Source organism: Panthera leo, chromosome B1 (genome assembly GCF_018350215.1).
Source record: "Panthera leo isolate Ple1 chromosome B1, P.leo_Ple1_pat1.1, whole genome shotgun sequence".
Classification (NCBI taxonomy): Eukaryota; Metazoa; Chordata; class Mammalia; order Carnivora; family Felidae; genus Panthera; species Panthera leo.
Window position 1 is genome coordinate 165,534,895 of NC_056682.1, and position 25,575 is coordinate 165,560,469.

The 25,575-nt window shown below is 37.4% G+C and overlaps 1 protein-coding gene across 3 annotated transcripts in view; it reads left to right on the forward strand.

Annotated features, from left to right (window-relative positions):
• The window catches only part of GABRA4 (gamma-aminobutyric acid type A receptor subunit alpha4), a 64,895-nt gene that overhangs the window by 21,984 nt on the left and 17,336 nt on the right, over positions 1-25,575 (forward strand). For all 3 annotated transcript variants that reach the window (XM_042936468.1, XM_042936469.1, XM_042936467.1), the window contains one exon: positions 6,078-6,337. In XM_042936468.1, the coding sequence (XP_042792402.1) occupies positions 6,078-6,337 (260 nt within the window). The remainder of the gene's footprint in view (positions 1-6,077; positions 6,338-25,575) is intronic.

Below are 25,575 nucleotides of genomic sequence, written 5' to 3' on the forward strand. Positions count from 1 at the left end.
CCTTTGGGGCCCCATCAGACTTCTCTTATTAAGACCCGGCAGATGAAGACCAAGTGTGAAACTGGATATGATTTCACTTTTGATGACATTCTTGGGCTCCTACCTTAATGTTGTGTAATTGAATTAAAATCATATCTAGGTGTTAAAATGAAATGCACTGGGAACTTAAAATAAAACAAATAAAACTCATGGCTGAATACATATGAAAGCCTTAGAAAAATTTTTCTTTTAATGAAGAGGAACAAAGTGCAAGTGGTTTAAATGCATTGAGTTGGATGGTATTATACGCCTAGTTTATTAGCTTATTGTTATATTCTAGTTAAATCTTTTTTTCTGAACACACCATATTTTCTTCTTTTCATTTTTATAGTGGCTTTCTATAGATCATATTCTAAGCTATATGAGGTCCAGAACACATCAGTTTTAAATTTTATAGCTCTTCATAAGTCTTCTACATATCAGTCATGCTTTTAAATAATATAATTAGTTATAATGGTATTTATGTAACTTAACAAATTTCTCTATTCTTTTTCTATTGATTGTGAGTAGCACAAGCATTCAGTAGCAGGATAAGAAAGAAAATGTTCCCAGTTGCTCTGGACTGGAGGTATAGTCCTCACAAGAGATGTCAATCTCCCTTTGCTTTTTCTAGTTACTAGGATTAAGGCCACGGGAGAATATTCCTTATCATACAAGAGCTGAGGGGATGGATGCTGGTGAGAAGAAACTGGGGGAAGAAGGAGCTTCTCATCTCACTTCCCCATCCTTATAGAGAACTCATAAGGTGTCTTAGTGTCCTCAGTGCACGTGAATGTGAGGACATTTTCCATAGACCCTGCACCCACCCTCCTTTAGTCTTAGGTTTACTCAAGAACCCTACTGGGGAAACCACTGCATAAGGTCAATCCTGGGGGCAGGGTATGACCCCAGGAGGGTAGTGAGCAGGTATCATGGCACTGCCTCCTTCATAGAGTTGCAAAGGTTCAGTTAAAGAATAAACCCATGTTGCAAGTGTTGAATAAATTTTACCTATTAAAAACGTATGTAAAAATGAAACAGAAAATAACAAATCTAAGCTTTGCACCATAACAGATTGGGGTTTGAAACTGGAATCTGGCACTTATTTTCTCCATCCATATACATATCCATGCTAATACATCTCTCTTTCATAGACTAGTGAGGATGTGGATTTATGTGCAGTCCTCATCACAGGGCATATGGTGCACTTAGTACATATTAGTTACTCTCTCTCATACTTCTCTGACAGGAGATTTATTTTGTTCTGACTTGATTTCCTTGATTTTTAGTTGCTTTTTCAAGAAAACATATATTGTTCTGTTGTGTAATTCCAGGCACTCTGCTAAGTCCTTTATGCTCATTATCTCATTTAGTGCCCATACTAATCTTGGGTGTTTCCATGTCATGTTGAGTCAGCCTGACTGGGCAGGAAGTACCTGCTGAGGCTGAGCAACAGACCAAGTTCTTTAACTTTCCCTGGCACCAATAATATCAATATTTCAGGAACTATTTCATTGATAATAAAAGTAAAATCACTTATTTTTGTCATCTTTTTTCTGTGGTCTTAAAGAACACCTAGAACAGAAAATACTGACCCATCACTTGTGCATCTGATGAAGGTATAATAGTATCTTAATACAGATTCTGCAGCCAAGGTTCTAACCACTAGGTCTGCCACTGATTTGCTGACAAACCATCAGTGAGTTGCTTCTGCTCTTTTCCTCATGTGTTACAACAGGATACATGGTTGCACCTACTTCACAGAGCTGCTATGAGGATTAAATAAATTAATTTGGATAAAGCACTTCAAGGAATGCTTATCACACAATGCATTTTATTTAAATGTTGATTATTATAAGTCTACCCGGCCACCTACCTCATTTGAGACCACCACTTTATGTTTATTGTGATTGTTTGATAAGCTTTGGGTGCTTTTTGGGTTCAACACAAACTGGTAGCCACTGTCTCACTTGTCCCCAAATAATGGAAATCGCCAGTGGTGCGGAGAAGGATAACATTGATCACAGCTGTAGCCACCCAACATTTCCTACAGATTTCTTGATAACGCAGACACTGTAAGGAAATTAAGTAGCATGTAGTAAGGATAAGATGTGCCATCTTGTGTAATCTTCACAATGGCTCAGCAAGGTAGGTGTTATTAATTTTTCATGGAGAAGCAAAATAACTCAAAGAAATCAAGAAACTTGTATACAGTCACCTTCTTATAAGTGATGGACCCAGGACAGTTTCTGTCTAACTTTGAGAACTCTGCCATTTCTACTCTGTCATTCTGTCTTCACAGGAAGTATGATGTGGGCACTTGTGGAGTATTCCAGAGCTACTGAGTGAGATTGTATGGATGTGTGCTGAAGATAATTTGTGGGTAGCTTTTTCCATTTGAACTGTGACATTTGCCTGTCTTGAGCTTGTGTGCCGAGATGTTGGTTTTGATTGACCAGGGAAATTATGCACAATAATGAAGTCTTGAAATGTCTAAGATGTGTCAGAATGGTAGTTATTAAATTGTTCATTGAGGCACTGAGATGGTATTTTCTTAAGGAAGTTAAGTTTAAAGTGTTTGGGGGATCATTGGCAATCTATTTCATATGAGATTCAAGTAAAAAATTCATTCTGGATTAATATTTTTCCCCTAATTTTCATTTCCCTCTTCATTCAGGGAGAGAATTTGCTGGGTCAGAGATATCACTAGAAATCATGCAAAAACAGACTCCCCCTTCAAAAAAATTTATTAGTGTAACTATGAGAAGCAGAGTGTGCTACATTCTCTCCAAAGGCCTTCTATCTGCAAAGTTGCATGCCTTTAAGTCTTCTAATTATTCCAGTATAGTAAAATGTTAAACCAGAGTAAATGCCAGCTGGCATGTCTAAATCATTACTAGTTCATTTTCTTGGAGTGGCCAGCCAAAAATTTACTCTTGTGCACAGTCTTAGCCCACTCTTCCACGTCCTCTCCCAGCTCCCGGGCCAGCCAATATGGTACATATTCAGCATTATAAAAGCAGGTACTGGCATCAATACTTGAATGTGTCAAAAAAAATCCTGTGGTTGTTGAAGTGTTTTGAGGGTAGATGCCAGCAAAGCCATTTAGAGCAGATGCAATGTCTTCCTAGATGCAGAGGCAGCATGGCTTCTTCTCCAAAGGGTTGGCTTCTGTTTGCAATTCTTTTAGTATTTATTGAACCAAATGCTCTGTCTAAAAACAGCTGTAATAAGCACATTCCTGTCATGCTAGTGCTTTCTTTAAATTTGATCACCAGGCAGACAGAACTTTTTAATGTCTAAAGAAAAGGATGGCAACTTCAAACACTTAGCCAATTGTTTATGCAGGCTACCTTTCCTAACTTTGCCAATAGTCAGGAAAGATGAACCATAGTATCATATACCCTTCAAGGGCTATTCTACAAACTTTAAAACTAAATTGACTCAAATCAGTGAAAAGGGAATGGAAAGTGGCCACATATCCAGGATTTTTTGCATTTATGTCCCTAGCATAATTTAACATCTTCATGAAACTGGGGATTTACCCTCCTTAATGATCAGAAAGTAATTTTGGGGTTCATGGCTCAATAATTGCATTAATATCCTACTTACTTACATTAACAAAGGAATTTCTTTCTATGATAGCAGGAGAAGATGAAGACCATTACTTGAGGTCTGAGGGAGAAATTGTTCTAGTACAAGAAACAAATGTTCAAAGCAACATGGGAAATCCCAAATTGCTTATAGTTGGGTTCGACTTTTCCTTTTTTTGTTATCACATGCTGTGTGGAATTTTCTGAGTTCTGAGTAGTATTCTTATTTAGGCTGCACTGTTCATGTTTTATTCCCAAGTGTTTTCAGCATAGTTTTTAGTAGGGGAAGTAAGGAAGTTGTAGAACATTTTTGAATTCTTAATAGACCATTAAACTTAAATTTTTATGAATAAGAAGAAAAACTTTGATTTATTTTCAAACTATGTAGCTAAAATTTTTAAAATTAATTTACATTTCATGGGCAGCATAGGAAAGCTGCCATTTTTTCTGAGATTCAAAATGGAGGCCTAAAAGTTCTAAGGTCTCTTTCTGAAATGAAGTCCAATAAATTCCCAATACTCCATTTTCTAGCTATTTTCATATCTCCTTATTTCACCAAGCACACATTTTAAAATCTGTTTTAGACAAATAAAACTCTAAAAAAAATCACCATTATTTTTTTTAAAAGGGAATACAACCAAATCCTCAAATTTCTTTCTCTGTTTATGGAATATTTTTAAAAGATCTATAGTTTATATACTGTAAGTAGCTTTAATTTTTTTATGTTCCAAAATTGACAATTAAGAGAGGGAGGACTAGAGAAAAAAATGGGTTGGTGAGGAGGTGAAAAAATGAGTTTTTATTTCTTATGCATTGGTCATGTATCCAGCACTATATGAGGTATGGTCTGTCCTGAAGAAATGTTAGACATTTATGCCCTCAAGGAGGCTACACTAAATCAAGTTGTGGAAACAGGCTTACATACATGGAATAATTAGGGAACAAGGAAGAATATAATTAAATGCTGAGTTGAGGAGACAATATAATTTCTCCCTAAGCTCAAATATTATCATTCCTTTACTGCATGGGGCTCACTTTTTCTTCAGTTTGACATGTATTATTTGGCTTTCAACTAAGGATTGACATGGATTGGAATATATAGTTTAGGTGTCTCCATCATCATCATCATTATCATCATCATCATCATCATCATCATCATCATCATCATCACTATCTTCCTCCTCCTCATCCCCCGACATCTGGGTGTGTCAATTCATGAGCTATCCTGAGCATTATATAGAATGAGTTTAAATGGATATAGTAAATTCTCAGAGAAATTTTCAAGCTTAACTAGATAACATAGATTAAATATACAGATAGACAAAGATGCAGAAAGAGTCAACTATTAGCATCTTTAAATAATGCATTTCTCTATAGTTCTCGTGGCAAGTGGAATTTTTATACTGAGAATGGGGACTAACCTTTTTTTTAGGTTGAGGAGAAGGCTTCCCTGGAAATGATATGCTTTGGAAGCCTGTTGATGAAAGAGAAGTACTTCTATTCCTGTTGCAAAGATTTTCCTGCCTACCACGAACTGATGCATGGTAGATGTCCAATATTTAAAACAAAATTATTCTAGAAATCAATTTTTTCAGAAATCTACATGTACTGCCTTTTATAAATTAAGCTCTTTCACAACTAGATTATTATTATTTTATTATTATCTTAATTCAATAGGTAATATTCACTTAAGGATTATAAATATCTATAATTCATGCTTTTTCTGGTAATGATTCTCAATAGCAATGGGCCATACCTATCCCAGAAATTTTGATGGTCCAAATTACAATGCTATCAACTTCTCACTTCTGGTTGAGAATAAGCACTTCAATAAGTCACACATCCTGTTAGATGGATGTGTTGACTTTCTCAGGTATGTAGGCTCAGATACTAATACCAATCCAATATATGACAGGTGCCTTATATATTTGTAATCTTTATAGCAAACCCAATAGGTAAGTATCAAATGAAGCCCAGTGAGTTTTCCTTACTTAATCCAGGTGGCACTGAGCCAATGATTAATATAGAGGCAGGATTTTAATTATATCTGTGTCTTACTCAAAAACCTGTGCTGGAGCGCCTGGGTGGCTTAGTCGTTTAACCATCCGACTTTGGCTCAGGTCATGATCTCACCGTTCGTGAGTTCAAGCCCCACATAGGGCTCTGTGCTGACAGCTCAGAGCCTGGAGCCTGCTTCAGATTCTGTGTCTCCCTCTCTCTGCCCCTTCCCTGCCCACGCTCTGTCTCTCAAAAAATAAACAAACATTTAAAAAATTAACAAAAAAACCTGTGCTAATTTCACTGACCCACTAGGATTCAAATCTTCCACTAAAGATGGTTTGGTTTGAGATATTGAAAAATTTGTAACCCCTACCCCACCAAATCCCTAGGTTTGTTGGTTTGTTTGTTTGTTTTCATAGAAGTAATGGTAAAGTATTTTGTCTCTTTGCTCTTTTGCTTTTGAAGGAATAACCACAGTCCTCACCATGACCACACTGAGCATCAGTGCCCGGCATTCCTTGCCCAAAGTGTCCTATGCTACTGCCATGGATTGGTTTATAGCTGTCTGCTTTGCTTTCGTATTTTCCGCACTTATTGAGTTTGCTGCTGTCAATTATTTTACCAATATTCAAATGGAAAAAGCCAAAAGGAAGTCATCAAAAGCCCCCCAGGAGATCCCGGCTGCTCCAGTGCTGAGAGAAAAGCATCCTGAAACACCTCTACAGGTATTTGACTTAATCTCCTTCAGTTTAAGATTTCAACTTTCTGGGCAGATTTGCATTGCCAGGAGAAAAACTGAGAATTTGAAAACCCCAATAACAATTTGTGAGTTATTTAAAGTCTGGAAAAATATAAAAGGATAATTGTAAATTTCAACTTTAACACGGTGATTAATGGCCTAAAAATTAAACAGATTTGGACCAGCTAGATTTACGTGGAGCTAGTTGTTTGTAACTTGCTGCCAGAATTAAAAGATTTTTGACAGGCAAAATCTTAGGTATACTCTTAAGAGGAACCTATGGATATCTTTGAGTGGGTTGACAAAGCGTTTTGGTAGAGTTCATTGAACAAAATAAAGCAGCGGTTCTTAACATGATCCCACATTAGCACTATCCCGTGGGGCTGGATGGGGCCTGTGCCCTTGTATTAAACGAGAAAATGAGACCGATAAACAAAACACCCATAGTTGTAGTCGATGAACGCCAAAGACTGAGAATTCTTATCCTAAGGGAACAGACCTAAAAGGATGTAAAAACCTAAGAGCTACTGTAATTTACATTGAGCACATTAGTGATTCTGCAATAAAAAATTAAACCACAAGTAATGGTTTAAAACTCTTTTGCCCAAATCACAGTATATATAATGATCGACTTTATTGTGTGTAGATAATAACTTATTCCCTGTATTTGTTAAATCATTCATTAATTCCTTCATTTTCTAACTCCAACAAATACACATTCATTGCCAACCACGTGACAGACTCTGTTTTGGTCTGAGAATCAACAGTGTACGTAACCCCCCTCCTAAACAAATATCCCGCTCTATGGAGCTTACATTTAAGTATGTAGAATGAGGAGAGGGAGACAGATGGTTTAAAATCATCTGCATAAATAGGGGCACCTGGGTGGCTCAGTTGGTTAAGCATCAGACTTCCGCCTAGGTCACGATCTCTCTCAGTTCTCTTGCGGTCCATGAGTTCGATCCCCGTCTCCAGCCTCTGTGCTGACAGCTCAGAGCCTAGAGCCTGTTTCGGATTCTGCCTCCCTCTCCCCCTGCCCTTCCCCCGCTCACTCTTTGTCCTTCTCTGTCTCTCAAAAATGAATAAATGTTAAAACTTTAAAAAACATGCGCATGTTAGTTGCCGACAGTGCTGTGATAGTGCAGAAGCACCTAAGAGGAAGGAAGCGAGGCCGCATTGTGAGAGGGCTGGGGTGCCATTCAGAATACAAGTGGTCGGGGGAAGTCTTCTGCGGGAAGGTGCGTGGGGGGGCGGGGGGGGAGGGGTGTGGCATGCAGGTGGTCGGGGAAGTCCTCCGCGGACACGGCGGTGGAACAAATCAGGTTCCATGCTCGCTCCAGCAGGGATTAACTGTTGAAGTGTCAACAACCTATAGCTCCTATGAGCTCCAGGCACTGGTTCTCTAAGAATAACATGTGAGCACGTAGGAAAATTATTGCCCTTTCCATTAAGTCCATTTGAATTGACTTAATTTACATTTTCCTCTAGAATAAACCATTTCGCAAGATTTTCAAAATCATTAGAATGGATTTTGTACACTGTTTTCAGTTAAAAAAACTGACTGCCGTTTTAGCCCTTTCCCATTACCCATGGGTAGATTTATGCCCTCTCTGACTTTTATTGTGATTTTAGTTGTTTTGCTCTCTTGTAGGCCTTGGTAGAAAAATTCTATTTACTACTTCTTTCAAAAAAAAAGTTAAGTCTTGGATGTTTGTTTATGTATGTATGTATTCATTTATTTAACTGTTTCTGTGTTCTAATTGTTGATTCATGATTTATTTTATTTCCATCTTTTTGTAGGTTAATTGTGTTACTCTTTTCTAGTTTTTTGGTTAATTCTTAGTAATTTGTTTTCACTGTTTCTTCTTTAATAATAGTTTCCTTTATTGCAATGAGCTATATTGCATACACCCTTATCCATAGTTAATAACTTTTGATATATATTACCATAACTATTCGCAAAATATTCTACAATTACATGATTGTTTTTCTCTATGATATTTGGAAGATAAAATTTCCAAAGTGGAATTGGTTTATTTATTTAGCTCCACTGCCCATTTCTAGTTGTATCACATTGTGTTCAGAAATGTTACCTGTATAAATGTAAATGTTATCATACTTCCATTGTGTTCTGTATTATGTTAAAAACTTATAAATGTTTGATGGCAATTTGAAAGAAGTTGATTTTTAGTTATTAAATCAATTTTACTTAAAACATTATTATTTCCTTTGTCTAACAAATCACCTCTTGTCTTCTTGATTTTTCAAATACCAAGAAAGACACAAAAAATTATCCCACTAATATGAGCCTGTGTCAAATTTTTTTTTGCATTTTAACTTTTTTTGTTTTATACACTTTGATACCCTGATATTCAACATGTAAAGATTCATATCTGCTCTATTTTCGTATCCGTATATATATTTAATTGTAAAGTAACCTTTTTTTGGTCCCATGTAATACCTTTTCCCTTGAATTCTATTTGGTCTGATTTTTATATTTTTTGAATTCTTTCTTAATATTAGCTTTTGTTATATATCTTTCTCACTAAATTTCTTAGTGTTTATTTTTTCATGTACTTTGGAAGCTATATATATCTTTATATCACTAGTGGTTAATTTTAAGTATTGAAACAGGATATTTCTACTAATGATTTTCTAATAATGTTGAAAGCGTAAATCATTCTGACTCTCCCATGTAGCTGCTAACTTCCCCCAACCCCAGGATTGCTCAAGTCCAGAGATTCTGGATTTGGAGACATATTTTATATACATATTTTTTCTCTTTGTGATGAGTTGGCATAGTTCTTTTCATTTTTGCAAAGTGAACTTGCCCTAGTGCTATAATGGAACGTCATCAACACTTAAAAGTACCACTTAATCAGAATCAAGTTATTTTGCAGAATTTCCAAAGGTGGGAAGAGAACCAATAATCTTCTATTTGTTCCCTTAAATATATCACTTGGTTGGAGTAGTTGCCATTGTCAGTAAATGCTTGGTTGAGCACATGTAATTGGCTAAGTCCACTCTGATTCAGTAACTCCTCTTGGCAGGCTGGGCCACAACCTGTGTGCAAATGACATACCCAGAGTCAAGAATTCATAGTATTTAAAGGTTGGGAAGGAAATCTGGTCAAAATACGCATCGTAGGCTTCCGGTCCTCTACAATATGTGGTTGTTTGTGTATGATAACCCATATCTCCACAGCAGTTTACTTGACGAATATCTGTGTTCCAAAGACAGTGATTAATGGGTTAGCCCATCCTCCTAACTCCAGATTGCTGCCAGAGCATAGCTGACGTTGCAGTGTCAGTTGTCATTGAATGGCTTTAGTATCAAGTTCAACTTTGAAGGTTGAAAACGCATTAAAATTGAGAGAAGGAGAGTGGAGGAACAGAGAGAGAGAGAGAGAGGGAGAAGAAAATTTAGGAGGAGAAAGAATATCTTAAGAGTAACATTTTAAAATATGTTATTGGAAGGAAATATTCTAAAAATATGTAAGGTTTGGAGTTTCAGTAGAAATTCTAATCAGACAGCTGAAATTTGCTTATTCAAATATGTATTCCAGCTTGTGTGACTGTTTACTTATTTGAATGAAGCTGCCTTTGTTTAAAATATGCTTAAACCCCTTATTTGGAATTGCCCTCAGAGACTACATGACATTTGGTAATTCTGTCTTTGGGTAGGGTCACTAGTGGTTTGATTCATTGTCACTATATGTGTCCTATGGCCAGTTAATGGCCTAGCAGAGGTGTATGGTGACCACTTCTATTCTTTGGGAATTGGAAAGCGTATGGTTTATGGAATATTCATGAAGCAAGGAGAAAAGGCCGATTGGCAGAATCCAAGGGCAGCTATGGGCAGCTTGAATATGTCTTTGGGCATCTCAAGAGGCAAAGCAGCTGTTATGCTTCTCTTGCCTTAATTCTGCCTTTGATTCTGTCCTTCCAGTATTTGAGTTGATCTTCACTGTTGTGGTTGTACCCTTTCACATCCTCACTACTTCTTAGAGTATCTACTCTCTTACTGATGCAGGTGATTTGGATTAATAGGATGGTTTAGAGAATAACTATAAAAGAAGATTTCTCAAAAACATATTTTAAAAACTCATTTGAAAATATATCCTGTAGTCCTTGTTCAGTTAGAAAGTATGCATTTATGAGTATATGTGGTATCTTGTGAAAAAAATCCAATGATATAATGACTAAAATTACTTTGGCTTTTAAATTGTGTCGGGTACTATGTGATAGGCTTTACATGTGTTACTTCATTTCAAGATCATGATAACTATTTTACAAATGAAGAAATTGAGGCTTGCAATTGTTAGGTGATGTAGTCAAGAAATGGTAAACCAATATTTAGGTTAATTCAGCTGTATCTGAATGTAAAACTTGTTCTCTTTTATTAAAACTCTGTTTTGTACTATTTAATTTATGATATACTTATGAATAATAGTCATTAGAATGTATATATTATACACACGCATAAAATGATCAGCCCAATAATCTTTTGTTCATATTTCTATGAATAAATAACAATAGCAAAATATTCTGAATGCTTTTTACATGTCAGTGACAAGAACTTTTACAGACATTGTATACACAACTTAATTTAAAAAACTTATAAGATGTGTCCTGTTGTAATCCATGTTTTACCAATAAGGAAATTGATAGAGATCAAGCGATCTTCCCCAAATCATTTATCTGGTAGGTTGCAGGGCTGGGCCAACAAAACCCATACTTTTAAGCCTAAAGCTTTAACGATGGATTAGAAATGTTGAGTGACAGAAATGGAGGATGAGATGGTGGTGGCATCATTCACTAGAACAGAGAAGAGCAGTGAACCACATTTAATGAAGAAGCTAAATTAGTTCAAGTTTAGATAGTGGCAATTCTGTAGCAGGGCATTGTCTCCCTTCACACGATGATGATTTCTGTTTTCAGACTGCAGCATACCTTTCCATTCCCATCTACTCAATTTCTTTGTCTGTTTCCTTTTCACCATAACTATTCTTCATGGACTTTTCATAGATTCTTACAAGGATATTTTTAAAATATGTTTTTTAATTTATTTATTTTGAGAGAGCAAGAGCGAGGGAGGGAGGGGCAGAGAGAGAGAGGGAGAATCCCATGCAGGCTCTGTGCTGTCAGGGCAGCTCTGCTGGACTGATGGGGCTCGATCCCACGAGCCAGGAGATCTTGACCCGAGATGAGGCCAGTACCCAGATGTTTAACTGACTGAGCCACCCAAGCGCCCCTTTTACAGAGATATTTACAAAATTAAAGAGCTATTTGCTCTACTTAGAGTCTTTAATAAAAAGATGATATAAAAAATAAATAAAAAATTGAAGGTTCCTCTTGAATTCAGTAACTCAAGTGCACTCATGAGAATCTCCTTTTTTACTACCCATTGTTCAAAGTCAAACTCAAGCCATATTTCCCATGTATGTGTCTCATTCTGACTGAGCTCAGGAATCTCAAGGACATGGTCTCAAGGATCCACATTTACAAACTGGGGGTGATAAGAGAACCTACTGAAAAGGCTTATCATGAGGGTTTAATAACATCATACATGTAAAGTACATAGTGCAAGATTAATGCCCAGTAAATAATTGTGCGATTATTATTATCCTTTATTTCTTGAACCATCTTCAACATTTAAAATATATACCACAACATTTATCTTTTATAATATCCTAAAGTATTTTGCATTACTAAATTGTTTCATATGTGATTGCTGTATTTACCTAGTTTAGATGGCTAGCTCCTTAATGATTGTGGCTTTATTCTATTTTCTCACACAGCACAGTGCATGGTGTTTAGAAATTACAGTTTATTGACGGATTATAAGGAGTCAACTATAGGAATCAGACAATGGGAAATGTGGTGCCTCTGAAATTATATATTTATCAACCATGTCCAAAAACATTTGTATTTTATGTAACGTTCTTTCTCATCAGAGTAAATGTGAACATCAAACAGATGTTAGTAGTGAGCTAGAGCCTGGTCACTGTGAGCAGCTATAACAACTGATATTCAGTCTTAGCATTCTGAGATGCACTTGTCAACAGTGGAACTTACCTAGTGGGCAGCAATAGAGACCTGAGGAGGACACTTTGAAAAAAAAAAATAAAACAAAACAAAAAGCTCAGTAAATCTACAAGTGCCACTGTGCATTAAGAGGAAAGCATTGGGGCGCCTGGGTGGCTCAGTCAGTTACACACCTGACTTCGGCTGAGGTCATGATCTCACGGTTTGTGGGTTTGAGCCCCGCGTCGGACTCTGCGCTGACAGCTCAGAGTCTGGAGCCTGCTTCGGATTATTATGTCTCCCTCTCTCTCTGCCCCTCCCCCACTTGCGCTCTCTCTCTCTCTTTCTCTCTCTCTCTCTCTCAAAACTAAATAGAACATTTAAAAATTAAAAAAAGAGGAAAGCATTATTTGTTGTCCTTTGGTCAATTTAGTCATACCACTTACACACATGTCAATGACTGTTAGCAACATCAGTGTTAAATACAATGATTTCCTAGTGATTGGTAATACACAAGCATCATTTCATTGCAACAGGGTGTACAAACTAGGTCAGTTTCAGATTTTCGTTTTAATCATTCTCGAAACTCCACTTAAAAATGCTGTTCTTTAAATAGTTTAAGCTAACATGCAAGAAACTTTCATTTTTCCATTTGTCCATATTTCTTTCATTTCTTAACTTAGTTTAAAATTCCCTTGGCAGTTTGCAAAAGGACATGAAGCACTGCTGTCAGTTCACTTGACATTTACGTATGTTCGTGACACTAGTTTAATGACATTCTTTAAATCATATATAAATTGTACCTCCCCAAGCCCATACCTTGTTCAGTACAGGATGTTCTGTAGTTAGTAATTCTTTTTAGGCAATGAGTCATTGCTTAATCGCACAATTACTAAACTGTATGATTTATGTCAAGAATAACAGAATTTTGTCTCATTCCCAGCCGTATTTTTTATCTTTTTGTATTATTACGTGTCTTGTGCAGCTTCATGAGAAATTGTCTTGTTGCTAATCCTTGAAAACAAATCTAGTCATTTAACAAGCATTTACCAAACAACTGCTATGCGCAGTCACCATGCAGAGCACACAGGATTCAAAGGCAAAACCTAGGAGTGTTCTCTAGTGAAGGGGAGAGGCTGTTAGTAGCGTAGTTAGTATATAGAAGTGTCATCTGAGTCCTGGTTTTAGATTAATACAAGCAAACTGTTAGTAGTGGGAACTTACTCTCAAATCTTCGCTGCTACCTTAGATCTATCTGCTGAAATACCAATCTCTATATTCAGTTACATATTGGGAACCTATCATATTTATGAACATATTTATGAAATACCTATTAAGTGTCAGTATGCTAGGAATACTGTACTCACTCCCTTCAGAGATATGAGAATAGTAGTGAAGGTCAACATTCAATGATTAATTTCAAATAATTAAATAACGATTAATGTACAAAATGCTGTGAAAGAGAAGCAGAGAGGGTAATAAGTTATCTCAGAGAGAATTAAGCTGAGACTTCACATTATTTTTTTGAAATGCAAAACGTGGCAAGTTAAGGGACATCATTCAAAATGACAAATGGAGGAGAAGCAATCAGTTTTAGTAGCTCATTGAAACCATAATGTGCATATTTTGGTGACTATTGATAATAATCACATGGGTAGAAAAATGCCAACATTAGCAGCATGATTAAAATTTTAGTCTGTTTATTTCTACAGAGTGGGAAATGCCATAATTTTAATGCTGTATTAGGAAGGCTAGATATATTAGCTGTATTAGTGTTCAAGGAAAGAGTAAGGTGTCTTATAAACGTAGTATAATACAGTGTAAGGTGTGTGTGTGTGTGTGTGTGTGTGTGTGTGTGTGTGTCTATGTGTGTGGTATAGATATAGATTAATAGTAAATCCATTTTTTTATTTTCATGTATTCTATGTTTACAAATATGGCAAAGGAAGAAGCTGTGAAGTGTATTTATATATTACATGGAATTTGGGGAGGTAGCATGTCATTACTATGATGATCATCATTTTTTTATTGTCTACAATGTACTATATAGATATGTACATATATGTATATATTTATATATATCCCATATATGTGTGTGTATATGTGTATAATACATAGGGCTAGTTACTTTACATATGCTATCTCTAATTTCTACAATGAGCCCCAGGATGAATTGTCGTGTTGTTATACACATAATTTTATGGTTGAGGAAAATGAGCCTTGGTGAAGTGTTTTTGGACACTTTCAGATGCATGGCGCTGCCTCTCAGTAGAGAAAACAAGGAGGCATAAAGGGATTTTGTCTCTACTCTCAGGTCTCCAATGGAGCTTTAATAACACAACGCAGTATTTGGGTTTGCACTTCTCTGTTAGATGAACAAGTTAGGCAAGGTAATGTCTAAATTTCCTTCTAATTGAAAAATCTGTGCTACTACAGACTCATTCACTCTCTATAATCAATGCCAGCTTGCTTTATACTCTTCAACATGTGCTTACTTCGGTAAAAAATGATTAGAAGGAGGATGAGTCTTTTTGGGTTCACTGAGTCAGATGCAATTAAATATTCAAGTTATTTTATGCTCACCTATATAGCAAAAACCATACTATTCCAGTGGCAATAGAAGCATCAACGGATGTGACCAAGTGCCAGAGAGTATTTTAAGCATTTTACATGTATTAACTCATATAATTGTCACAGCAGTCCTGTCTGATCTTCATCCTACCTGACAGATGAGGAAATTGAAACGCTGAGAGGCCTGAGTGATTTGTTCAAAATCATACCGCTTGTAAGTAACCAGGCCAGGGTTTAAGCCCAGGTAGCCTGGCTCCAAAGGGTAGGTTTACAAGTGGGAATGAAGGCTGCACTTACAACCCACCACCAGCACTACTGACCCTCTGCTCTGCCTACCGCCCCATACTCATCCCCCGCCCCATTTCCTGCTTTCCTGAGGGCTGTATTCATGTTCACATTGTTCAAAGGGTAAGCCGTACTTTGAAACTCTGTCCCGATTATAGCAAGCCCTATCCCTTAGCTAGTAGTTTAGTTTACACAGAAGCCAAAGTCACAGAAAAGTAGGCACACTCTCCAAATACCCAAGTTTGCATAAAATACATAAAAATTTTGTCAAGGCTAAAAATGACAGATTGATTTAGTGCAGTCATGTCGACAAACTATAGAGCAGTCCCTAGTTTTACCACTTTTTGACATTTTAAACAGTTAAAAACATTCAAAAGTATGACTGTTATTTTTTATTTGAAATAACCTGTCTTACACATTTATATCTTCAATTAACAATGTTTACTTAGAATATATGTTCAGAAGAATCATTCTAAAGGTTGTAGGGAAAATTTTAAAGGAGTTCAAAAGAGACCTTTTTGCCCTAAATGAATTAATACTATTTCAGGTGGCAGAGTATAGTGATATAAATAATCAAGAGGAGCAAATATTCTGTAGGGATCAGGGCATGTTTTAAGAAGCATCCTGAACTTTGGGAGGGCATGGTGGGAGAACTCAGCCTACCAGTGAGGTGTATTTTACTGGTGGCCAGCAGATGCAGGAGAATAGCAAGGAAATGAGCTAGCTCATTACTATAAATATCATTAGTTTTGTTTGTGATATTTATGGACTAGCCTAAGGATCATTCTGGAATTGCTGTATGATTAATAAACTATTCCTATATTCCTGGAATTTTTATGACTTCTCCATTTACTCCATTATTCCTCTAGCACATCTGGAACAAACTTGCTAAGTACCTAGCAAATACTTGAGTAATACTTATTGGTTGACTTCATTCCTCATACAACTGAGACATGGGCTCACGTGCCAGGGATAGCAGTATATGAAGGAACCACATATTTCCATCAGTGACATTTTATTAAAAGGTTTTTAAATTTACTTTTTATTATTTTTAATGTTTATTTATTTTTGAGAGAGAGAGAGAGACAGAGCATGAGCAGGGTAGGGACAGAGAGAGGGAGACACAGAATCCGAAGCAGGCTCCAGGCTCTGAGCTGTCAGCACAGAGCCCAAAGCGGGCTTGAACTCATGAACCATGAGATCATGAGCTGAGCCGATGTCGGACGCTCAACCGACTGAGCCACCCAGGTGCCCCTAGAAGTTTTTTTTTAAAGGCATTTCAAATTTTTATTAATTTGGTGATCTTTTTCCATCTCTGTTAGTAATGTGAGTGAACCAGCCCTTCTTCAAGAGTGAAAAAAAAAATCAGCTTCAAAAATTACAGCTGCTTGAAACAAATTCCCTCAATGTTTAGCTACATTTTCCAGCAAATTCTTTTCCCTAAGCTACTATGTAAGATTATTCATTCCTTCTGGTTTATTTAGCTAAGCTGCCAATTTCCCTTTTGCTATTTTGAGGGACTAATTTCTCACAACATAATATACATAGCTAAATCTCTAGCTTTTCACTCAGCCTCAGATGTTTCAGAAGTTTCAAGAATTATCAGTTTGCGTATTACTTATTTCATTTCACTTAAATGAATTAGAGGATATTATGCGTAAAAATATCTTTGGTCAAAGATTATTATCTATCTTGGTCAATTTAAGGAGAGGGCACTTTCCACTCAGATATTATGGCATGACATGGTTTTCTGTGTTCTAGGATTTCAGATTTCACAAGATTCTTCACCTGCCGAGCTTCATTGCCTGAATAACACATCTTATGCTTTCACAAAGCCTCTCTTATTAGTGACCCTCAATTTTCATATTCCTTAGATATTCTGCAAGATTCTCTTCTTTCTCCCTCTGTTTCTCTCTCTTGTACTTTGACTTCAATTTTTGTAACTCCAACATCTTCATATAGATGACTAGCATGGAGACTTATTTATTCTCTCCAGTCTCATGACTCCCAACCACGTAGTCCAGTGAATTTGGTTTCTCTCTCAAGCTCTTTCTCTGTCTCTCTTTTTTTTTGGGGGGGGGTGGTTGGAATTTGGCTAAAACAAAATTTTAAGGGTACTTTCGTGGCTCAGTGCATTGAGCATCTGATTCTTAACTTTGGCTCTGGTGATGATCCCAAGGGTTCATGGGATAGAAACCCTCATTGGGGTCTGTGCTGAGCATGGAGCCTGCTTAAGATTCTCTTTCCTGACCCTCTCCCCTGCTCACGTGCTCTCTTTCTCTCTAATATATATAAAAAAAAAAAACCCAAAACCTAAAAACTTAAAAAAAATTACTTTCACTTGTTTTTTTGTTTGACTTATTGAAAACAGTTGTGGGGCACCTGGGTGGCTCAGTTGGTTAAGTGCCTGACTTTGGCTCAGGTCATGATCTCGCGATTCACGAGTTTAAGCCCCACATCAGGCTCAGTGCTGACAGCTTGGAGCCTGGAGCCTGCTTCACAGAGTCTCTCTCTCTCTCTCTCTCTCTCTCTCTCTCTCTCTCTCTCTCTCTCCCCTTTCCTTGATCATGGTCTCTCTTTCTCTCTTTTTCTCTCTCCCTCTCTGAAAAAATAAACATAAAAAAAAAGAAAGATAACAGTTGTGGGCTCCAGAGTCAGAGAAAAGGCTGTCTTTAAGGGATTTAAATGAAGAAATGGACAGGGCACCTGGGTGGCTCAGTTGGTTAAGCGTCCAACTTCGGCTCAGGTCATGATCTCACAGTTTGTGAGTTTGAGTCCTGCATCAGGCTCTGTGCTGACAGCTTTCTCAGAGCCTGGAGCCCGCTCTGGGTTGTGTCTCTCTTTCTCTCTGCCCCTCTCCTGCTCACACTCTGTCTCTGTCTCTCTCAAAAATAAATAAACATTAAAAAAAAAAAAAAAAGAAAGGAATGGGGGTGTGAGGATGTGTGTGTGGTTTAGTTTCTCTGTTAGTGCTCTCTATTTTTGCCTCCCTGAAAAGATTGTCTAAGCCTAATCAGTTTAATGGGGACATCAAGGGGTCCCTTGAAAGTGAAAAGTTGTACCATTAAATTAAAGGGAGGAGATATGAAGGAAGAAGGGTCCCCATCACTTAGCACATGTGTACTTTCTCTTCAGCCCTATCATTGGCACTTGAGGATTAACATTTTCAAAGAGAACTTGGCAAAATGTGGTGTGGACTCTTTATCCAAATAGTGGAATGTCAACTCTTCACATACAAAATGGGTATAGTATTGTTTTTAGTTTAATCAGCTATGCGCATATGTGAACATCTGGACAGATTTTTTAAAAAGTCTTTAAGAATATGAACTTTTGGACCACTGTTTAGCACAGAGCCTGGCACCCAGTAAATGCTCATCTAATATTGGCTGACTGAGTCAGTGGATAAAAGAATGAATGAATGCAATGTGGTCTCTGCAATGCATTAATAATAATAGTAATAATGACAGGAAAGAGAAGTCCTAGATGATCACAATAATAGAGAAAAACCCCAAATACCCATTCCAGTATTGCTTTTTCACTTTTTGAGGCCCACACCAAGTTTGGAGATTACTGAAGGAAATCCGCATGTCTCATTTCTTGACCCCAAACACCTGGTTTCTGTGGAAGTCTCCCGTATGAAGCAACTATTATCCCTGCCTTTTTCATGGGCCATGCCTTTGACTCTTAGTCTTGTTTGGGTTACTCTGGCTACTGATATAGACAGGCCACTAGATGGGAAGTGAGAGTCCTGCTCAACTATGCTGTTCAGACTATATGTGGAACGCAAGGAAACGTTCTCTGATTCTATGTGGGAGAAGGGTACAATGAATACCCTTCTGAGAGCTGGGTTTGAATGGAGAAGCTCTTAGAAAGGCATCCTGTTTGGAAGGTGAGAAAAGAAGGCATCATGGAGCTTCAAAGATGCTTCCACAGAAAATAAGCAAGAGCTGGACAACCATATGGGAACTTGATAGTTATATTCTTAGGGCAGATCCACCACCAACACATGAGGACTGGGGTGCTTGAGTGGCTCAGTTGGTTAAGCGTCTGACTTTTGGTTTCAGCTCAGGTCATGATCTCATGGTTTGTGCATTGCTGACAGAGCAAAGCCTGCTTGGGATTCTCTCTCTCTCCCTCTCTCTCTCTCTCTGCCCCCCACCTCTCTCTCTCTCTCTTTCTCAAAATAAATAAACTTAAAAAAAAAAACAAAACATGGACAGCAGTGATGAATGGAGGGAGCATGGGCTGAGCACTTGATCTTCATGGCTTTCCCTTCCATGACCAAATGGGCCTGCAATTTGTTTTGACAAAAGTCAGTTTGTATTAAGTTGAACCATATGAAAACACCATTTGCACTGGTTAAAAATGGTTTAAAAAGTCAAAAGCAGTCTTTTGAGGTGAAGATGAGGCCTAGATCTGACTTAACAATTTCCTTTATCAACTTTTTCTTTTTGACAGCAAAATAGGTAATTAGAAATTATCCTGGTGATTACAGTGATTAGCATTTTTTAAGTTTATTTGTTTTCAAGACAAGAATTTAGGTTGGAGCCAAGAATGTCAAAACCTTGGGCCGGTACTCAGTGTGCCTGGGGCCGATGGGAACATATCCTCTATGGGCATCATAATACTCTCAGTAGGATTGTGTTGTTAGTTTATTTATTTTATTTTGACTTGAAGAAGCTGAGGCTTATACAGACGCAGAGCATCAGCTCCCCTGTGGTTAGCTTACTATGCTGCTTCTGCAAGCAAGAAACCCACTTTGCCAAAGGCTTAGCTGATCCTAAAAAATGTTAACATGCTTTCTGCTTAATGTTTGCCGATGGGCTGATCTAAAAATGGCACCAAGGAGGTTACCTATTATCCACAAAGCAAGAATACATTTCGGGACTGAAATAGATTACGGTCAATGGGGACTTGATCTGCTGACAGAAAGTTATATTAGTATCCCTGAGCGATTCATAAAAATAGAATTAGATTTTATGTGGTGAATCCTGTTTGTTTTTGGTTAATTAAAAAAATGAATCTCTCCTTTAGTACTTCCAGTATTTAAGTTCTTTTTCTCTTCAACCTTTTTTCCCACAGTGTTTCTTTATGGATTGTACTCATTTTTCAAAATTATGTAAATCATTCACTTTTGCACGTTTGCAATGGGTAATATCCTTTGTGCTGTAGCCAAATTTATTTTATCAATTTCATTACTAAAAATACCTTAAAGAAAGGTTTTGAAGCACATTGAGATAGAATATGGAAAAACCTAAAATCATATTTTGAATGAAACGTACATTTTTTCCCCCTGTGGTCTTCAAATTCCTAGCAAATTGAAAATTTTTATTGTTTTTTTTTCAACTAATGTATAATGGGTAGGTTGACTTTGTCCTTGTGGTTTACCCAATTTAGCCTTTGTTTAGGACAAAAATATCCTGGCTTGACCAATAGACGAGATAACCACCCTAACAACAGAACAAATGTAAAAAGCAGTTTTCTAACAATGAAAATTTGCAAAAGGATTTAAGTTAATTATTTAAAATTATAATCTAGATATTTATGACTTTAATAGGCATTGTATAATGGGGTTAAAGTTTAAAATTATAATCAAAAGGGGATTTCAGAACCTCATGAGACCATTTAAGATAATTATTGGCTACAATTAACTTCCTGGTTACTATCCAGACATTTTGCAGTCATTAAGTGCAGCTAGACTACTCACAGTACTGGAAATCATAGCATTATGAAGCTTCTAAGTTCCAAGGCACATAAAATTGAAGAAAACAGGGAAGTAAAAAGATCTCAAGTCTTTATTGTGCTGCAGTGTCGGTGGAAGGTACAGGCCAATTGTTCTATAATGTAAGACGGATCAATACTGCTGCTTTACTTTCAAGGATTTTGTTATTAGATGCTCTTTCTCATGGTGGAAAAACAAAACAAAACCAGATACAGGAAGATGTAAAATTGGGAGCTGAAACATGTGGGGTGAAATCAGAAGTATGAAAGTGAGAAGAGAAACACTGAATAAGAAGTCTTTTTGTCCATGTCACTTGCTGGCATTGCCTTGTGTGTTACCCGAGCACTTCAATTTTCTTTTTCTTTCTTTCTTTTTTTTTTTTTTTTTTTTTTTGTCAAGCCCTAATTGAGGATATCCTAAGATTTCATCATATATGTTGGGCTGATTGAGAGTAATGCCGGACTTATACGGCAAAGAAAGAACTCTGCTGTTTTTTGGGGATTATGGTACTCTGCTTGTTAGACCTAATTTAGCATTGCGTGGTACAGCCTGATTCATGATAGAGCTGGTCAGTTCAGAAATAGCTACATCAAATATGTACATTATATATGTTTATTCCAGATCAATCTGCTAGCACAGTAGAATAAGCACAATCATATACTCTCAGCAATGCAAGCAATGAGACAGAATTTGTTGCTTTTTCACTAGCTCACCATAATGTTCTTCCTCAGTTGGAAAGCTCTCCACAATCTGATTATTGTGCTCACTCCATGGTGTTCTTTCTTCATGTCATTAATATCTTATTTTCTGGCTGAGGTTCTCTTTATTTATGATAATAGTTTCATAGATTTCTAGAGGATAAACAAATTTGATTATTTTAATGGTTGAAATACAAATTCGATGTTCAATGGAGGGCTTATGGCTGTTTCGGATCAACTGGATGGTCTCATGATGTAAGGCCTAGCTAGGTTCACTCTTAGAACAATTTGAAAGAGTGCACAGAAGAGAAAGGCATTAGCCAGAAGGCTCCTGATACATTCATGGTTGGTTATAGATTCAAATGACAAGAACATAGCTCCACATAGACTGTTAGCCTTTGTAACAGCCATTCATTTGGTGCTACTATTTCCACATATGCATGCCCCACGTGAGCAGGTATAACCTATAATTCATGTAGGAAACTCCCATTTATCTAGGGACAAAAAGAACCAAGAAGCTGAATTAGATGAAAGTGCTCTTTGGTAATATTATATAGTGCTAACATATGTTTGAATGTGCCACAATATAATTTTAGTGTAGAGTTAGTTTTTATGTTAACCAAATGCTTTGAAAATTGACAATGCATGAGTAAAAAGGGATTCTGCTAAGCACACAAAAAAATAATCAGGAAGTCATTCCAAAGTTTAATTTCAATGTTCAGGTTTTTTTTTTTTTTTCACAATTCATCAAGCTGACATTAAAAGTTGCTCCATTCCTCTTTCAAAACTGGTAATTTTAACTGTTCCCTCCCCCACTTACCTCTACCAACCACATAAAGAGATCCGTGAAGCCTGGATCTCAGGCTGTTTGAAGCATTTTGAGTATTGCAAGAAATACATTGTGACAGAAAACATTTTTCAAGGTGGTTGTACTAAGGCTCCTTCATCCACTGGTCATCTGACATGCATTTCTTACAATGTTGGTTAGAGTCTGTGTTACCTCAACCTTGAATCTAGTTGGCAAGGGGGTGGGTGGGCTCTGTGCCTAGGAGAAGTGATGCTATATGACATCGAGGCTGGCTCGTTTGAGACTCCTTACTGGGACACAGCCATCATGCTGTAAGGAAGCCCAGGCCACATGGAGAGACCACAGGTAGGGTATTTTGGCTGACAGGCCCATCATCAACTGCCAGAAATGTGAGTGAGGACACCTTCAAGGTTATTCCAGTCCCAGCCACTATGACTGAAACCACCTGAGAGACACTGAGTGACAGCTGCCTAGCTGAGTCCAGTCAACCTCCAAAGCCATGAAAGGGACTGTTTGGGGTGATTTGTTATGTACTAGATAAGTGGGAAACACATGCTTTTTAAAAAGCAGACATACTCGAGTTCAAATACTGACTCTACCTCTTGTTAGTGGGATGGTGTCAGCTGAGATGTTTAATTTCTCTAATTCTGTTGGTTCATCATATGGATGTTTAATCTGGAATACTGTAAGTGCTCAGTAAACATGTTTTCCTGCTTTCCTCCCACTCTTCTGCCTTCCCTCCGTCCTTTCCTTTCTTCCTTCCTTCCATCCATCTTTCCCTTCTTTCCTTGCTAGAACTCTTTTCCTTCTTTTCCTTCCTATGTAAATTCAACTGAGTACAGCTGCTTTTGTGGTAGGCCATTTCAAACTGGAATATGTTAGTGCCAGGTGTGGATTTAATTGAACCTTTACTTAGAATGCAAGCAGACAGAATTCAGGATGCATTTTTTTTCCAGTGAAAACTGCTGAATCACGGGTTCCAAAATCAGCATAAAATATGCTCAGACCTTCCACAGACAGCATGTGTGATGCTATCAAGTGTCTTGGGGGAATGGGGTAAACACATTTTTAAAAAAGGAATGTTTCCATCAGTTCACAGGGAACGTTATCTGAATTCAGTTCAGGCGAAGAATATCTTAAAAAGCTAGATAAAGGAAATGAAGGCGTGAGCAACATGTTATTTGTAGGAATGACATACATTATCTCCTTGGCAACTGCAGGGTGGCATGCAATTTGGCAATCTATGTTGTGTCATCTCAGATGCCTGGAAGTCACTGTTTCCTATGGAAACAAAGGAAAGAACAACATGAGAAAAAAGTTCTGATTTTAGTATGCTGGAAAATTACTTTAAAACCAAGGGACCCGCAGCTTTCCATAGCATAACAAAATCTCAAAATGGCATTAGCTTTTTACTTATTAATTCCACAAGGCTTTAGAATATGGATCCGATCCCAATTTTCTTCGGTCCTGCTGAGCTTTATATTCGTGCTTTATGGTCAAATGATGATTCAAGACATTTGGGTGGAACTTTCAATACACCGGTGTTTGGTAAGTCTTTCTTAAACATCAGGACCTCAGCTTCTGCACATTCATTTATGTGTTCATTCAACAAATAGCTGTTGAGTGTTAATTTGTGCCAGGAATTGTGCTAGGTATTGAGGCTGTGTACATCCCTTACCTTATGTCTTATAATCATCCTGGCATATTCATGGGATAGTGTGTCATTTCATTATTTGAAGTGAATCAGTAATTTAGCAAGCATTCATTTGGTCCTGGCCTGGAGAGTCCATTATATTGGGGGTTAAGAGATGGCAGATGTGAACCACAGGGCTACGCAATACTTGATGGGGCACGGAACAATTCTTATCGTGGGTTTCCTTTGGTCAGTGATTGCAGTGAACTTTTTAAGATGTAGTGTCAGCTTGTTTTCATCAACAGCCTCCAAACAAATGGCTCCAAAATATTATAGTGACCAGTGCTCAATATAAGTTCACTTGGTAGGCAATTTGATGAAATTGAATGCTTTAAGTGAAGGAAACTCAGACTGCAGCATGCTGGCTAGAGTCTAAAAGTTTCCACTATGGTGAAATTCAAAGAAGTATCAACACTATAAAATACTATAATGGCAGCCTGAATGGCTTCAGTGGAATGATATGGCTGGTAATGGGAAATTAAAGTGTGACATCAGTGTTGCCAGGATCACCAGAGGGGTACTGGGGATTCTTTGAGAATGGTGTGGCAGATAAGGACTTGAGATTTACTGCGGAGCAGGAAGTTGAGTTCAAGAGTCATTTCTTTCCAAGGCTGATCTTGCCTCCTATTGATCAGTTTTGTGTCTCCAAAGCATTGCCTTTACTGCATATTCTACATCTACTTTTAACCTCACCATAGCACTAGGTGGGACATTTATCCACATTTCTGAAGTGTATTAAAGAATGGATGTGAGGCAGACGGGTAATGTCCATCAAAGAGTCTCACAAAAGAACCTTAAAGGCTGACCTTCCAAATAGGGATTTCAAGGGCTCTTCTGGCTTGGAGGAGTAGAAGCCCTATGCCTGATTTTATAATTCCAATATTAAAATTAATGACCATATTTCACTTCTGGATTTTTCCCCCGTAGGGTTTTATTTTAGTGTGTCCTCTCTAAGAGCAATATTTCAGCTTAGAATTTTCTTGGGTTTGTGGATATATTCATGGAAGATTTAAATAGCATTGCAGCTGTACAGAAAAGCTGTTCTAGTGTGTGCTTTGAAAATCAGCTTTTCAATAACTGATAGCTTTAGAACTATGATTGAGAGGAAAAATCCAGTCCTTGTTAAACAAGCTATTTCAGCCTCTGGCTACATGTTTCATGTGGTTTCAAGGAGAGACTCCCATTTCCCATTGCTTTGCTCTTGTACAGGCAGGTTGGTGCTCAGCAGCCTCACGCTTTTCCTGCGTAGCAGCAGAGGGCAAGAGGAAGGTAGATGTTGATCTAGGAGGTGATGCTCTTCTATTCAATAGTAATCGTTCAGTCATATTTTTAAACAAGCAGATGTCTGAAACGGGAGAGGAAAGGCGTTTAATTCCAGTTATCGTTAATATTCCAGGATTGACTCATTAAACAGTTCATTA